At 47.1% G+C, this 15,390-nt stretch overlaps 1 protein-coding gene across 1 annotated transcript; it reads right to left on the minus strand.

Moving 5' to 3' along the window:
• Positions 1-11,147: 11,147 nt before the first annotated feature.
• LOC142924694 (exosome complex exonuclease RRP44-like) lies at positions 11,148-13,761 on the minus strand. The gene is made up of 4 exons (XM_076067349.1): positions 13,732-13,761; positions 13,144-13,299; positions 11,595-11,740; positions 11,148-11,154 (listed from the first exon to the last, which is right to left on the minus strand). The coding sequence occupies exons 1-4, from the start codon at positions 13,759-13,761 to the stop codon at positions 11,148-11,150; spliced, it is 339 nt and encodes a 112-aa protein (XP_075923464.1).
• Positions 13,762-15,390: the final 1,629 nt, after the last annotated feature.

Below are 15,390 nucleotides of genomic sequence, written 5' to 3' on the forward strand. Positions count from 1 at the left end.
AGTTTGTAGACGCCAGGGTATTGTATATCAGGGACCCAGCGTATCCGCAGGTGGTGGATAGTGGAACGACCTTCTGTGAACTTTAGCTGCAAAATAAGCAGCGGCAACCCTGGCGGATAAGCAGTTGTGGACCAAGCAGTGACAGCACCACCAGGGTGTGGTTAGGACTGAAAATGCCAATGGTTTTCCTCTTGAAAAGCGACATATACCCTTTAACGATGCTTCCACATGGCGAGTATAGGCCGCCATTATAATAAGCATGTCTGCCACCAGCCATGGGTTAACAAGTCCTCAACAGCAGAGCAGGAGGAAGAAGATGTTAACATCTCAACAGCTGTGAAGGCGGACCAAGACTGCAGCAGAACGATATCTCCAATCGTACTGGTCTCCTTGCCATTGGATTCATGGTCCCATTCTCTCAAGAACTGTGTGGAAGCTACTGTACAACAGCTTTTTGGCGTCATCTGGTCCAACACCATGTGAGACTAGGCTCTAAGGAACGCTGTCTCGGGTGTGGACCAATCAATTTCAAGGACAGTGCATACATTATCAGAGTTATGTTTTTTGTTTGCATTCCGACCGCGGGTATTGTGGTCAATGCAAACATGACTCCTTGTAAAAAACAGGTGTCAGTTTTGTTGCCAGATAACAGGGTAAAAAAACAATTATTAGCTTCTCCACAATAAAATAAATCATGCACAGGCGTGTTTCATTAAAGGAACAACATCTTCTGGCCCATTCAATACAGTGTTTTTGGTGACCAGCTAGTGACGACGGGAGCTTGATTGTGAAGTCTGGAAGCTTCTAGTGGCAGCTACAAGAAGGTCGTCTAACACTCAGCAGAAACAAGAGTGTGTTTCTGCAGCTGTACCTGCGACTAAGAAGTCCTTTCAAATGATCCACTCTGCTCACCCCACGTGGGGAAGGAGCTAGGAAAGTGGCCCTAAACATAGTCTGTCTCACTTCTTCCGGACTGGATAACCACGTTCAGAAGGATCCCCATTACTGTGGTGGAAACAAAACTAAAAGTCAGATAATTACCTTTGGGAACTGGAATGTCAGGACCCTTATGGACAAGACTAAAAGTGAACGCCCAGAATGCTGCACCTTAATCGTGGCCCGGAAACTCAGACGACACAACACTGACGTAGCTGCCCTCAATGATACTCGACGAGAAGAGAAGGGGCAGCTCAAGGAACAAGGAGCTGGCTGTACCCTCTTCTGGAAAGGCAGACAGGAAGAACAGCGGCGGCTGCACAGAGTTGGTTTCTCCATCAAGAATTTACTTGATGAGTGAGCGCCTCATGACTCTATGTCTCAAACTGGTGGGGAGCCAATATTCTACTGTCATCAGCGTATATGCCCTGATTCTTCACTCCGATTATGAATGTTACGTCAACCTTGATCAGGTCCTTTCTACTGTTCCTGTGGGAGACAAACTTATTCTGCTCGGTGATATGCATGCCAGAGTTGGAAGAAACATAAACCTCTGTAATGGAACCAACGGGAAAGAAGGAGTGGGTAAAGTCAATTCCAACGGCATCCTTCCCTTGACTAAATGCACGGAAAATGGAGTCATCATCATCAACACCCTGTTACGCCAGAAAAAACAAATACAAAACATCATAGCATCATCCGTGATCTAAGCACCGCCACTTGATCGATTACGTCATTGTCCATGAACAGGATCCCAAAGATGTCTGCATCATCCAGGCTGTTCTAGTAGCTGCTGGTGGCTGGACTGATCATTGACTCATCTGCTCAACCATGCTCATAAAACTGGCTCGCAAGTGACGGCTTCATCAGAAGAGATGTCTACAGAAGATTAACATTGAAGCTTTATAGGACTCCATTAAGCAAGACCTCTTCCACCAATGCCTCAATGAAAAACTGTCAAACTTGATTAACCAAAAGTGGGAGAATGTAGTTCGTCAGAGAAAGTGCTTCAAGGATGTCCTCAAGTCCAACATGAAGAAGTGCTCCATCGACACTAACTCAAGGGAGTATCTTTCCCAGGATCACCTCAGATGGAGACAGTCTATTTCAAGAAGCCAAACATTTTAAAACTTAATAGCAGAAACAGAAAAAGTGGGAATGGCGGAAACAACAGCCTGCAGCCCAACTAATGCAGTTCCACCCACCACTATTTCTGGACACATGTGCCAGAGTTGCGGCAGAATCTGTCGATCCCAGATTGGTCTCTTCAGCCATCTTTGGACCCACAGAAAATCCAAATTTTCTCTGGAAGGCAATCCTCGATTGCGAGGGAAAGCCTATGATGACACTTGGGTCCCTGGTTCCATTGAAAAGGACGCAGTTGGGTTCATATTTTCACTAACACCACACCGTTCCGGGCCCTATCCACTGCTATTTGTGACTTAGTCTATGGGCCTCTGAGTCTATGAGTTTGTATGTACAACGTTAGTTCATGGGCTTCTCTGGACAGGCAAGATATTGGTAATACGAAGCCGTAATTTTCACAGCCCCGATGTGTTTATGTAATTTTTGTTGTGACTGAAATGATGTACATTATATAAGCGATATAGTTTGAAGAGTTGCGATGATTAGAAGGCTCGTGTAGGGGCTAATGTTGATCAAACTGTCGAATGTTTCCCTGCACTCAAGTATACAAACGGGAGAATGTGGAGCGCCATCTGCAGTTGGAAATGATGCGTTGATAGCTCAAGGAGCTGGAGAAAGCCACGGCCACGGTCTCCACCAACACCACCACTGCCTCCAACGCCATCCTGGCAGCCACATGCAGTTCCGCCGCCACCACCAGGGATGCTGTTGGGAGATGCATCGACACCCCCACCCCGACTGCTTCTGGCATATTATTCACCCCCACCGCCATGGCGCTTGATGTTGGCAGATTCAGCGCTGCCACCCCGGCTGCTGCTGGCATCTCCAACACCGCCACCACCGCCCCGGCTGCTGCCGGGAGATCCAACGTTGTCATCCCAACCCAGCTCATGCTGGCAGATGCACCACTGCCTCCCCAGCTTTTGCTGGGAGATCCACCACCGCCTGTGCCAAAGCCACCAGGTTCGGCAAATTGCGTAAATTTATTCGAGAACTTCACTGGTCGGCTACTGCTGGAAGATCCACCGCCGCTACCCCTACATCTGCAGGCCGATCTACCGCCGCCACCCCAGCGTCTGCAGGCCAATCCACCACCACCCCAAGGTCTGCAGGCCAATCCACCACCACCCCAACGTCTGCAGGCCAATCCACCGCTGCCACCTGTGGGTCTGCAGGTTGATGCACCTTCACCACTCCTGGGACTTCATATTCAATACCCGTTGAGAAATACAACTGAGATTCTTGCATTACGTGTGGTCATTACACTTTCGGTGTTTTGCTTTCACTGGTATTTGTCACGCCAAAACAAAGGTCAAATGTTGCTTTTGGGAGGTTATAGCTGGGAGGGAGAGGACAAGTGTGGCAGAAAAGAACCAGAGCTTTGTATGAAGTGATAGGCCATGTAACTTTTATACAGCACTAAGCAGCTGAAAAAAAGGATATGCCACTGAACTAATTCAGAGTAAGACCTCCGCTCTGAAATCGGAGCTGGTCATAAACAACTGCCCAGATATGGGAATACCTCCACTCTTTCCACAACTACCTATCATGCGGAGTTGAGGGGGTGGAGTCCTTGAAGACATACAAAATATCAAGGCAGGTACTGCTTTGATTTGTTTGGTAGGGCGAATGGTAAGGCCCTACCTCTTATTGGCACGATCCAGGTTCACCATCAGACTCTCTCACTCCTTGAAGTGAACAGCCATTACGAGATCATCACCAACATCATCAGCACACAGATCATCCGTTGTTCCCTCCTTCCAGATTAAGAAAAACCATGGGGCATGTTACACGTTAACATTATTGATACATTACGATTCGTAGATCAAAGTAGATTTTAATACAATCAGTCCTCGCTTAGAATGCTCCCGTAGAACACTGATTCGTTACAGTGATAGGTGTGGGGCCAAATGTTCTGGACTGACTTCTACCACCAAGCCAGCTTCACAACATCTGCGCGTTTCTCCGGTTTCCTCCTACGTGCCGAACCCTGATGCTTGAAATTGTCCAAACATCTTCATGCAGCACGGAGCTAATAATGAGTCTCGAGACTCAATGTGGCTCTCCTGGGTACATACAGGATATTTCTAGATTTGATTATATTTATTCATATGATTCAGCCTAGCAGCTGCACTGCGATGTGCCAGCCTTGCCACTGTGTCATGGTGGTAGTGGTGGTAAAACCGATTCGGAATAATATGTTCAGTGCGCGTTGTGATTTTTTCTTTTAAAAGTGTTAATCAAACGAGTTGCAGTGACGTCATGGTCGAGTAAGCAGCAATGACCGCTCCAACCCCTACATTAGAACATTACCTTTTTCGACCCAACATAACCACTCGCTTTCCTGTTTGATAGTTTTCTTATTTTTCTACCTGGCCTCAGGCACTTTATAGGGGGCCTTGGAAAGCTGTTTTTTTTACTTTGGAGCTTCCTAGGGCGATCCACAGCCTCCTTAGGTGTAGGGTCCTCAGTAAGCAACTCGAGCCTGACCTCATGGCTAGGCCAAGGGGACCTTCCGCCTGTATCTTTGTGCTCCATGGAAGACAGATCCCCTGGGAAAAAAGCCATAGCTTTGTCTCCCCCCCCCCCCCACCCCGTTCAAGTTGACACCAGAGATCCCGGTGGGAGGAACGAGAGCTCTTACAAGCCCTTTTGTAAAAAAAAACAAAGAGAATACTGCCCTTCTTCGGGTCCTCAACGAGATGTCGAGTAAGGTTTGCAGGAGGGTGAAGATTCAGGAGGCAGCCACATATGACCCTTCAGACTATGCTAGACGAGCAGAGCGGTGCAATGAAGACCTACGAAGCCAGGCTGCTGGAACTTGAGGAGGCTTACATCAGACTGGACTCTAAGGGACGGGAGTGCCAAGTAAACCATACGGCCTCCCGGAGGGGGTCGAGGGCAACGCTCCTCAAGATGCTCTATCCTACATTCGGCTACATCTGCTCGAAGCTCCGGCATTCCTCTCTACAACTGGGCCATCAACACCTACACTAGTCGGCGCTGCGCTGTGACCACGGCGTGCCTCCACGCGTGCCTGTCGACGGTCGTCCTCAAGACTGCCCGCATCGAACGCGAGCTCATCTCATTCGTATGGCAATGCTTGCTTCCCACAGAGCAGACTCTTGTCCACAACCTCTCTCGCATAGATGTAGCGTAATAAATGCACATCCTATACCGTCGGTATACTTACCTGCAGTTGCGGGCACAAGCCCATAGGGGGTGCCACCCTGAGCTGGGGAAGGACAGAGAGAGCCAGGCCCCAGGTGAGGGGTTGGGGGGTTCTTCCAGAGCCCCCTGGAAGGTTCTAGAGAGGGGGCGGCACCGGGGGCGGAGAGCCCCCGAGAGGTGTATTAAAGGGGCACCTCTGGGACAGCTCGGGGCAGTGCTCCGAAGACGAAGAACAGAAGACCATCCTAGCTAGGACCCTGGGACCCGACATCCTTATAAGGGTCGGGGCCGAGCGCGGACCAGTGGTCAGGACCCGCACCTTGGCTGGGTCGGGTCAGAGTAGCCTCCCTAGCTAGGACCCTGGGACCTCGAGCCCGACGTCCTTGTAAGGGCCGGGCCGAGCACGGACCAGTGGTCAGGACCCGTACCTTGGCTGGATCGGGTCAGTTAGCCTCCCCTAGGGCACAGATAGCCAGAGGGCTGAGAGCCAGGTTTGATCAGTGCGAGGGCACGCTAGCCCGGAGGCTGTACCTCCCTAGATAGTGGGAGTTAAGGGGAGTTCTGTTCATAGTTACAAATAAACCGTGTTGCCTCTAAAGACGTCTCCAGTCTCCGTGGAACCCACTACATATGTGTATTTTTATATTTTTACCACTGTGATATACACGTTGCCTGCGTGCGGCGACGCTGGATGCTTTTCCCTCTTCCTTTTCCTCATCCCTTCACCACAGAATGAACACGGTAACGCGGTCATGCACCTCGGGGGGGGGGGGGGGGGGTCAGGGGTCAGACATTTGTGACGATGTGTGACGTGGGGGAGGGGGGGGGTTTGAGAAATGTGACGTCACATCAAAATGCGCAACTTTAAGTATAGAATTGTTATAACACTAATTGTTATAACACTCCTACATCAGTGCAGCGCCACGCACTACAATGGCAATAGTTGAAGCATGTTTTATTTTCAAAATGGAAATATGGTTTTGGGGGGGGGGCAGAGCTTTGTGACGCCATATTTGAGGGGGGGGGTCTGACTTTTTGTGACGCCGAGTGACGAGGTCAAAAATTGCGTGACGTCATTCATGGACGGCCCCTCAAGTGAATGGCAAAATTGGTTTCGATTTACGTTGTTTCACTTACTGTCGTGTTTTTCAATGTACTAAATCGAGAACTTCAGTGCTTGGGGGATTTTGGAGCTGGCTCACCGCCTGGGCTGCTGCTGCCTTCCCACTCGGCTGTGGTTGCTCGAACCTCCGAGTCGTTCATAGCTCGTGGCTTCTAATATCGGAAGGAAGCGGTGATCGTCTTTGTTCGATGGCCAAGAGCTGCTGCTGCGAGGATGACCGGAGTTTGCGTGATGACCGTTTATGCTCCTGGACACGAGATCAGCAAGGTGTGATGTTTCATTTGTGGGAGTTGCACCGCCTGTACGCGATCAACCGTCGACGCGCCCACCCGGGCCCCACGTTTGCCGTGAGGCACCATGAGGGCCTCCCCGACGGCCAGGGCCTCCGCACGGTCGGAGTGGGCAGAGGCCGGCGTTCGACTGGTGGTTTGAAAAGAACACGGACAAACATTCGAGCTCACGCTTTTGCTTTGGCAACAATTTTCGTTAATTGGGCTCCGAGCGGCTCAACAAGCCTGGAAGCCGGCGCATTTAATCACCTCCGAGATCGAAATGTGGCAAATCGCATGCTAATCAGGAGCAAGTTGGCCCAGGGATTGTGAATCAAATTTGCATGTGAAACGGCGGTGCAGGACTCGATTCGAAGGTGAGTGAATACTGCGCGGTGGTGCATTGCAAGTGGACATTATTATCATCCAACAGTGACCAGCATGGTGAAGTATGGTCAAACTAAAGCTGGCATCCAACATCACGTGGCGAGATGTTCATCCAGCAGTGGAAAACGTAACTTAAAGTAACCAAAATAACAAGATGCATGGAAAATAAATCGGTTTAATTTTGTATATAAACGCGTATAACTCATGTGTACATGCTTGTAAATATACGATTCAGCTAAAAAATGTTAAACACATTTACACAAAGTCGCAAAGACATCAACTCGCTTAAATCTTTACCAGTACTCCAGGAGCTCAGAATTATTGCCCAAGTACTGTATATACGTGAGCAAAGTTATGACCATTTACGAAACAATTTGAAAACATGTCAATATTTTGTCAGAAATTATCTTTGCACGTCTAAAGGACAAGAGAAGCTGTAACGAAATGCGCATTTGTAAACGATTAAACCTTAAAATTTTCTGACACCGACATTTTTTCCAAAAAACATTCCTTGTGTGATTGCACAGAGTCCGATGAGGGGTGGGGCAGCTGTGTAAAAAAACCTGAGGTGAAATTCTCCGTTAAACCGACGATTTAAACAGCAACAGCTCGGGGAATTTTATACTATGTTCTATGCAGCTGACCGCTGCCCCTTCATACAGTAAATGGCATCCTCACAAGAATAAGTAACCTAACATCCCTTGCAGGGAATCCTCTCGCGATAAAAAATCTTCAATTTGCCATCCATCACGAGACCCCTGCGGGTATCACCGTGCACAATCATACTTCGAAGCTCTTGCTCGGATTTCCCAGAGCTTTGCCCTCCGAGTGGCCACCCTAATGGCCCACTCCGACAGGCCAAACCTGGCACAATTGTAGGTTTTCAACTATAATACACATTTTATGGGTTATATCGTTTAAATATATAAATGTGTTGTTAAACCCACCACCACCCGACAGCCAATTAGTAAGGTTTGTCACGTAAACAGAACATGTCAATTCGTTACTAGTACAGTCCACCAGTGTGTTGGAGAGCAAAGCCACACCATTTACAATCTAAGTACAACATTTCGCCAGCACTAACTAGCTTCATCAGGCGACAGCCATCACTTGTGAGCACTTCTTTCGCGAATTGGGAGGGGAATCAATGAATGCATTGACTATGGGTATCCATTGCCGATTGGGTTATTTATATGTTAATCAACACACATTATGCATGCGCATTAAGGGACGAGGATTCTCCACGAATCTGGCTGTCGCCTGATGAAGCTGGTTGTAAATACTGGTGAAACATTGTACTCAGATTGTAAATGTTGTGGCTTTGCTCTCCAAGACACCGGTGTGATGTTACTAGTACCGAATTGGCACGTTCTGTTAATGTGACAAACCTTTCAAATTGGCTGTGTCGGGTGGTGGCGGGTTTACCGACACATTTAAATATTTATTACGCGATCTAACCCAAAAAACCCGTGTTATGGATATTGGTCGCGAAAGCCTACGTGTTAAACTGGTTTTCAACTGTTAGATCAGTGGTAGCCGATATGTGAATCGCGATCCATGGGTGGATGATCGCAAAAGATTTTGATTGTGGATCTCGGGACAAATAGGAATAAACACCTCTAATATAAAGCATTTCTTGTTATAGCAGATGGCAAAACAAAATCCCCGACTAAGAATTAATGGATTAATAATATATATTTTAAACCAATAGATTGCACTAGCACTTGGCATGTCTACAGTGTTCTATTAGTCGGTTAAATCCATCCGGGTAACTGCTGGTCATATATTGCTGGTAGATCACGGAACATGTTGAGATATACCAGAATGGATCACAGTGCTTTGTGGGTTGGACGCTGCTGCGTTAGTCAATAAACACCACCGATTCAGTAACCAATATTTTTGTGAAATCACCTTCATCACAAGGGGGTCAGTGTCTTGGCTGGCAAAGAAGTTGGGCATAAGATATCCTAAACCTTTGATTTAAAGCTTTCGTGACTGCAGTAATTCATATTCTTAGTTCTTTCGGTAAAGTCACGTTGAAGGGAAACAATAAAATAATAATAAAATATATATTTATATATATATATACAATAATAAAATATATATTTTATTATGTTATTGTTTCCCTTCAACGTAATAATAATAAAATATATATTATTTTATTGTTTCCCTTCAACGCGACTTTACCGAAAGAACTAAGAATATATCCTAAACCTTTCATACATCTTGATGCGTATACACCTTCATTGGCTGATTGTACTGGTTGGCAAGGTAAAAATTCTAAATAAAAAAAATTGCGCTACCGTTTGAACCGCTGCGACAGGAGAACAAAGAACCGGTGACCTCTGGATTGCAAGTTCAGAGTGCAAACCGTCTGTTACTTCAGGGTAGCAATTCTCATAACCGCCACTGCTTTTTTCAATTGTTCACCTCTGCTTGCGAGCACAATGTACACTTAATTAACTCTGCAGATGTAAAACCCAGAGTGTGTGCCCACTCATGCACCTGCTCCGACATCTTGTTGACACCGCATCCACGATACACTAGTGCTGTCTGGGTTTCTTAGGCCGGGGAGAAGGCGAGCCCCATGGGGTAGACTCCGCAGGGTTGTAGCCTGGAATCTGTGACAGCGGACACACAAATGGCACAAACGTACAACGAAGATAGTCACCCAAATAAGCCTTTAACAGACTGTGCTGCTGTTAGACGGCATGGCCCACGAGGGGGTAAGTGGCCAACACCTCTCCCCAGTGCTGATGTTTACACACTGCACCAGGTACTCATTTAAGAAAGAGTTGACCTTGGGTAGGAAAAACAGCAGTTCAGATAATCCTCACTGGTGTTGGCGGTGAGTGGGAATTGGGTTGCCGGGTTCATAGCGCAGCGTGCTAACCACTACACCAATGCTCTCACACACACACATGCGGGTATTTCCAACACAAGTGATACGTTATTATTACACTTATTAACACTGAAAAACTTAACAACTCCACACAGTAACACTCTAGTTGGGAATCAAACCCAGTTTTCTTGCTGCAAGACGCAAGGGTTTACCAATGTGCCACCCTGCCGCCCATGGCGATACGTAAACTACCTTAATACCAGTTTCAACGCATGCTTATTTTTAGATATGGGAGGAAACCAGAGAACCCGGAGGAAACCCATGCAGAACAGACTCATGGAGTTTTGTTAAGAAATCTGATATCTACCAAGGCTCCCACACCCTGACTTAGCTTGGTATCTTGAGAACTCGCATTCATCAACAACAGCCCCAAACGATCATTTAAATAGGTCACGTTTCAGATAATGGCCCTTCTTGTGCAATGAACTAGGGCCATAATAAAAATCTATTTTATACAGCACCTTGCATATCGAAACATCTCAAAAAAGCACTGGACATTAAAAAACTACTCAAGTATAGATACAAGCCAATACAAATAAAGTAAAAGCCGATAATAACAATGATAGTGATACTGACACTTTACACAGCATGCAAAATGCAATAAAAGCTAATTATAATGATTCCCCTCACAGTAATAACCAATCAGAATCCAGGAAAAGCCAATTAATAACGACGTTTTCAAGCTGGATTTAAACACACGGACAGTCACAACTGATATAGGTAGGGATAGTATCCCATAGTCTTTGGATATACAGTCTGTTCTATAATACGGTAGTTGCGTACCTCAAGAACACCACGTTTTGGAAAAATCGTGTTATAATAAATAATATATATTATATGGGGTAAAGCGCAGTCCGCAATAACGCGTGAGATGCGTAACACAGGCTGAACAAAGACTAAGGAACGTGGGTAGCATCTAGAAGCATCCAGCAGCATCCCGCCTTGTGTGATGCTACGCCGAGGCAGCCGTTACGACCGCTTATTCCTACTCGCGCAACGTAGTTCCATTCATTCAACCAAGTTAAATCCAGTTCGGATCCGCGTTATACAAAAAATGCGTTCCTTCATACATTCATCATCGCGTTATATCCAATTTGCCAGTGACAGGAGGTATAGGACAACAGACTGCAGCTCAAAATGCTAGCTAAACATATATTTTTTCCATCCAAGACCGGAGTTTATATTTTATTCCTGTGTTATAAGGGTATTACGTTCAGGGGCTAAATGCCAATGTATGGGTCTGATAGCCACGGGAGAGCCTCAGGAGAGAGTTTGTGTCATCTTGCCACCCCCTCCATTGAAGGAGCGCAGACTACAGTGGTGTAAAATGTGGTCCATAGTTTGGGTTGCATGGCCACAATCGTACAGTAGCTTGTTTTTAATGCACTGCTATGTATCTGTATGAGTCTCTATGAATCTCTAGGAATCATAATGGGTCTCTCTGTATCTCCTATGTATCTCTGTGTCTCTATGGGTTTACTATACGGTCCCACAGTTTGGGTTGCATGGCAACAAGCGCTATGCTGTGGCTTGTGTCATTAATTTTCGGCCCGCTGACGTTCCGATGCGGCGAGCGTTTGTTTTTTGTGCACTACTGCTGGCGCAGCAAGCAGCAACAGCAGCATGGTCACAATACAAATCGGTGGTATTCCGAGGTTGCGCGTCACGCCGCACGGTGAGTACCTCCGGGCGGACGAGGTGCATGCGGATCCGCTGGTGCTGCAGGTTGGACGAATTCAGCGACACGCGCACGCACACGCGGTCGAACATGTTCAGCGCGATGCCCTCCACGCACAGCGTGGGGCCCTACACAAAACACAAAGACATATCTCCAATGTAGCCTTAACAGACTGTTGGGGCAAGTGCTGTTGGCGAGGAGGACAGATGAAGGCCGGCACGGCACACAAGGGGGTGGGTCGCCAGCGCCATGCCCGGCCGCCTTTGTCTTCCCAGTGGCGATGTTTACACACCGCACCAGGCATTCAATTGAGTTCCGAGTCAACCTAGGGGAGGCCCAGGACCGGTTCAGATAATCATCACTGGTGTTGACCGTGCGAAGGAATTGAACCCAAGTCGCCGGGATCGTAGCGCAGAGCGCTAACCACTACACTACCGCTGACTGCTCTCTGCCAAGTGCCCTGCACACAAGCACGGATTGACGTAAACCCAACGTTATTATTCATACTATTACATGGGTCACTCAGAAAAGCCTCACTGATTCTCAAAACGTTTGCATTCAAGGTCACTGCTACGTCTTTGTAAAAGGAGGCGAACGATTGATATGTGCTCCCCAAATAAGTAATTTGCATGTAATTTGCCAACCTTGGACCATGATGCTGGCACACGAATAACGTTACAGGATCTTTTAACGTACACTGTTAAAGCGGATAGCCTGTAAATATTTTACGCTTAATACACACCACAGTATTAACCGGAGTGGCCACCGAGTTTGAAACGCAAACCTCCACAACACACAGCGAATGCAATACCGCTTGGGCCACCTCAGCGCGAGCTGAAAACCAGGCATGAGAAGCCCTTTTGAGCTTCTGGTCCAAATTAGGCTGTGTGCATTATCCACGCAGAGTGACAATGTAATGCGGCATGCAAGGCATGCTGGAAAGGACCGGATCCACTGGTCACACATGTGCTTTTTGCCATCTAGAGATCACTTTTTGCATCAACTACTATTTCCCTCATTTGTTTTTATTCTACAAGTACTTTTCTGCCCTTTGAGTTTCTCATTGTTTACAGAAAGCATTAGATTTTCTCTATAATTCTTCCGGATCTGAGGGATTTTACTGTATTTTTAATCTGATGTCCTCTCCGTGACAATACGGGCTCCGTCATGGCAGTTATTTCCAAAGCATATTTAATTGTGACCGTTTTATAATTGAAACGCATTTACATCATTAAATTCAGTTTCAGTTTATTTTGGTATAGCCCTGTGAGCCATCCGGCTCTAATGTATCCACCGGTGTAACTTCCTCTGTAATAGTCCACACTGCCAAATGGCAAAAAAACGGAGCTTCGTATCTCACTGCGTTCTTCCACCTTAAACCAAGTGTCTGTGTGTCTGATAGAAACCTAATCGTAGAGAGATGGTCAGGGGGCTTGGGTCCCAGTGCATTAAGCCAGTCCTGGGTTTAAATGCAGAATTCAGCCGTTTGGGAAATGCCAATGCCTCCCGGTTAAGTGAACACATGCCCTACCTCCTCGTCGAAGGTAACGTTGAGCTTGAGATCTTTGGAGTCAAAGAAAACCGTCCCCTCCAAGCCGTACTTGGGAATGAGCACCACCACGGCGTTCTTGCGCACAAACAGCACGAAGCCCTCTTCGCTCACCACTCCCTTGCTCTTGAAGAACAACTAAGACCACAACAACAGCAGCCGTTAATCACCGCTACGTTGCCAAGAGCAGACACACGCGCATCACTTACCAGGCCCACAATTATTTAACAAAATTTAAGGTATTTTTCTGCATCCCCCCGCTAATTCATTCCAGTTGTGCTATTGGCATCATGTCATGGGGATTAGTTTGAGTTCAATCGTGAAGGTACAATGTCAATTGTATTGACTATAATCCTCCATCACCTGACAGAGCCAATCAAATAAAGTTGTCACATCATGGGCAAATGTGCCAAGTAACCAGGTTTTTCAGCAAACACAGAAGAATGCTGAAAAGCAATGTCAAGTGTAGCCAACCAGTACAGCCACGGCACCACCACACGTAAGCGTGCGAATAGAAAACAATTGATTCTTACTACACGCACAATACGATGCCTGCTTTCGTGACCTTACAAATGGTTTTGAAGAGACGAATGGACGCATTATCAGGTGCCTAAGCACACGCCGTGCAAGCTCCACGTGGCCCACACTTCCGCCTCCCACCTGCATGTGGAAAGCTACAGACGAGCGTTGGGCGTACTGCGCCATCTTGTGGCGGTAGTTGAGGTTGTTGCAGAGCTGCTGCTGATTCTGCTTGTCGGTGAGCGCCGGGTACGTGGGGTCGGCGCCCACGCACACGGCCAGCAGCCGGTGCACAATCACATCCGAGTATCTGTAACGGTACAGGGAGACAACAACAATAATATTCACATTTGTTGTAGCCTCTATTTAATATGAAGATTAAATTTACAGTAGATACAGGCTGCGGTATGGCCACGAGATGCCAACGGAGCAGCGGTATTAATCCACCAAGCACCGCGATTCATTCTGGTGGATCTCAGCGGGTTTGACGATCCACCAGAAAGCTACGCAAACAATGACTCAGATGGATTTAACGCTGTGATAGAATACTGTACTCTGGCCATACCACGTTCTAGCACCATCTGCTGGTGGAAATTATCTTTGTTAATGTATGAATTTAATTCTTTGTTGAGGATTTTTTATTTGTCAACAGATGTAGCGCAAATTGCTGCCTGCTCATATCTGTGTTCTTATTTAAGATCCACAACAAAATCGTTAGCGATCAATGGCAGAATTGCATTTCACTTTTGGCCGCCGCTGCAACACGGCAATGGATTCTTGATTCTGCACGTGGAACACTGTCACCCTCCTTGTAGGTGTTGGTGTTCTCCGGATCCTCTAGTTTTTCCCCAACACAAGCCAAACAACCATTTAAGGAATTGGCCAAACTTCCCGTTTATAGGACCTTTTAGAAAAATAACTCAAAATCTGAATCTTTATCCTGGAGAAATCCGATTCGCGATAAAAGCTCGTTTTGACAGATGTCCAGTAGGTATATGATAGGAGTGCTAAGAAGAGGAAAGGTAAACAAATCAGTAAAAGTAAATAATAGAAAAAAGATATACAAGTTGTATGTTAAACTTAATTCGCACCGTACGTAGCCAACCGTGCTAATTGGAGGTGTGCCGTAATCACAAGTTAACATTGCATAAGTACATCAATTAATAAATAAATTCCTAAACTTGGGAAAGGCAGCACAGTCCCAGACCACACCAAGACAACAACATAGTCCCCTCAATAATCGCGAAGGTCGATTTCACGCGTGTGCCTGACGCCAGAGCACGTCACCGTCGAATGGGCGACGTGAAGTGGGTGTAGATGGCGGTGGCGAGCCCGTAGTGGTGGGTGTCGGGCTCCATGCCGGAGCAGAAGTAGATGGCCTGCATCATGCAGCGCGTGGCCAGGATGCGCAGCAGAGTGTTGAGGTATGGTGGCGCTCCCGGCACCGCCGCCCGGTCCAGGGACTCGGCCAACGCCTTAGCCGAGTCCACCTGGATCTCGATGTTCTGCGCAAAAAAATCGGGCACACCGGCGTTTGTGAGGTGACTATCCCGCACGTGGCTTGTAGTTCAGTGCTGGGGAAGCAGCAAGGGTTGTGGTGTATTGGAAAGAAAACGTTATTCAGCGCACTTCCTGTGGGCATTCAGGTTTCCATAACCTGGCTTGCCAGGAGAAGGCAGTACAGCAAGTGGATTAATCTACATCTGGCAC

Source organism: Petromyzon marinus, chromosome 16 (assembly GCF_048934315.1).
Source record: "Petromyzon marinus isolate PM22_M1 ecotype Great Lakes invasive population chromosome 16, UKy_Petmar_22M1.pri1.0, whole genome shotgun sequence".
Lineage (NCBI taxonomy): Eukaryota > Metazoa > Chordata > Hyperoartia > Petromyzontiformes > Petromyzontidae > Petromyzon > Petromyzon marinus.

Excerpts from the sequence above, each read along its gene's own strand:
- LOC142924694 (XM_076067349.1), bottom strand. The coding sequence starts at position 13,761 with ATGCGTCCATTCGTCTCTTCAAAACCATTT. Across the intron at positions 13,300-13,731 it reads TCGTCTCTTCAAAACCATTT|TTGTTCTTCAAGAGCAAGGG; the intron begins GTAAGGTCACGA and ends TTGTGGTCTTAG. Across the intron at positions 11,741-13,143 it reads ACGTTACCTTCGACGAGGAG|GGCCCCACGCTGTGCGTGGA; the intron begins GTAGGGCATGTG and ends TGTTTTGTGTAG.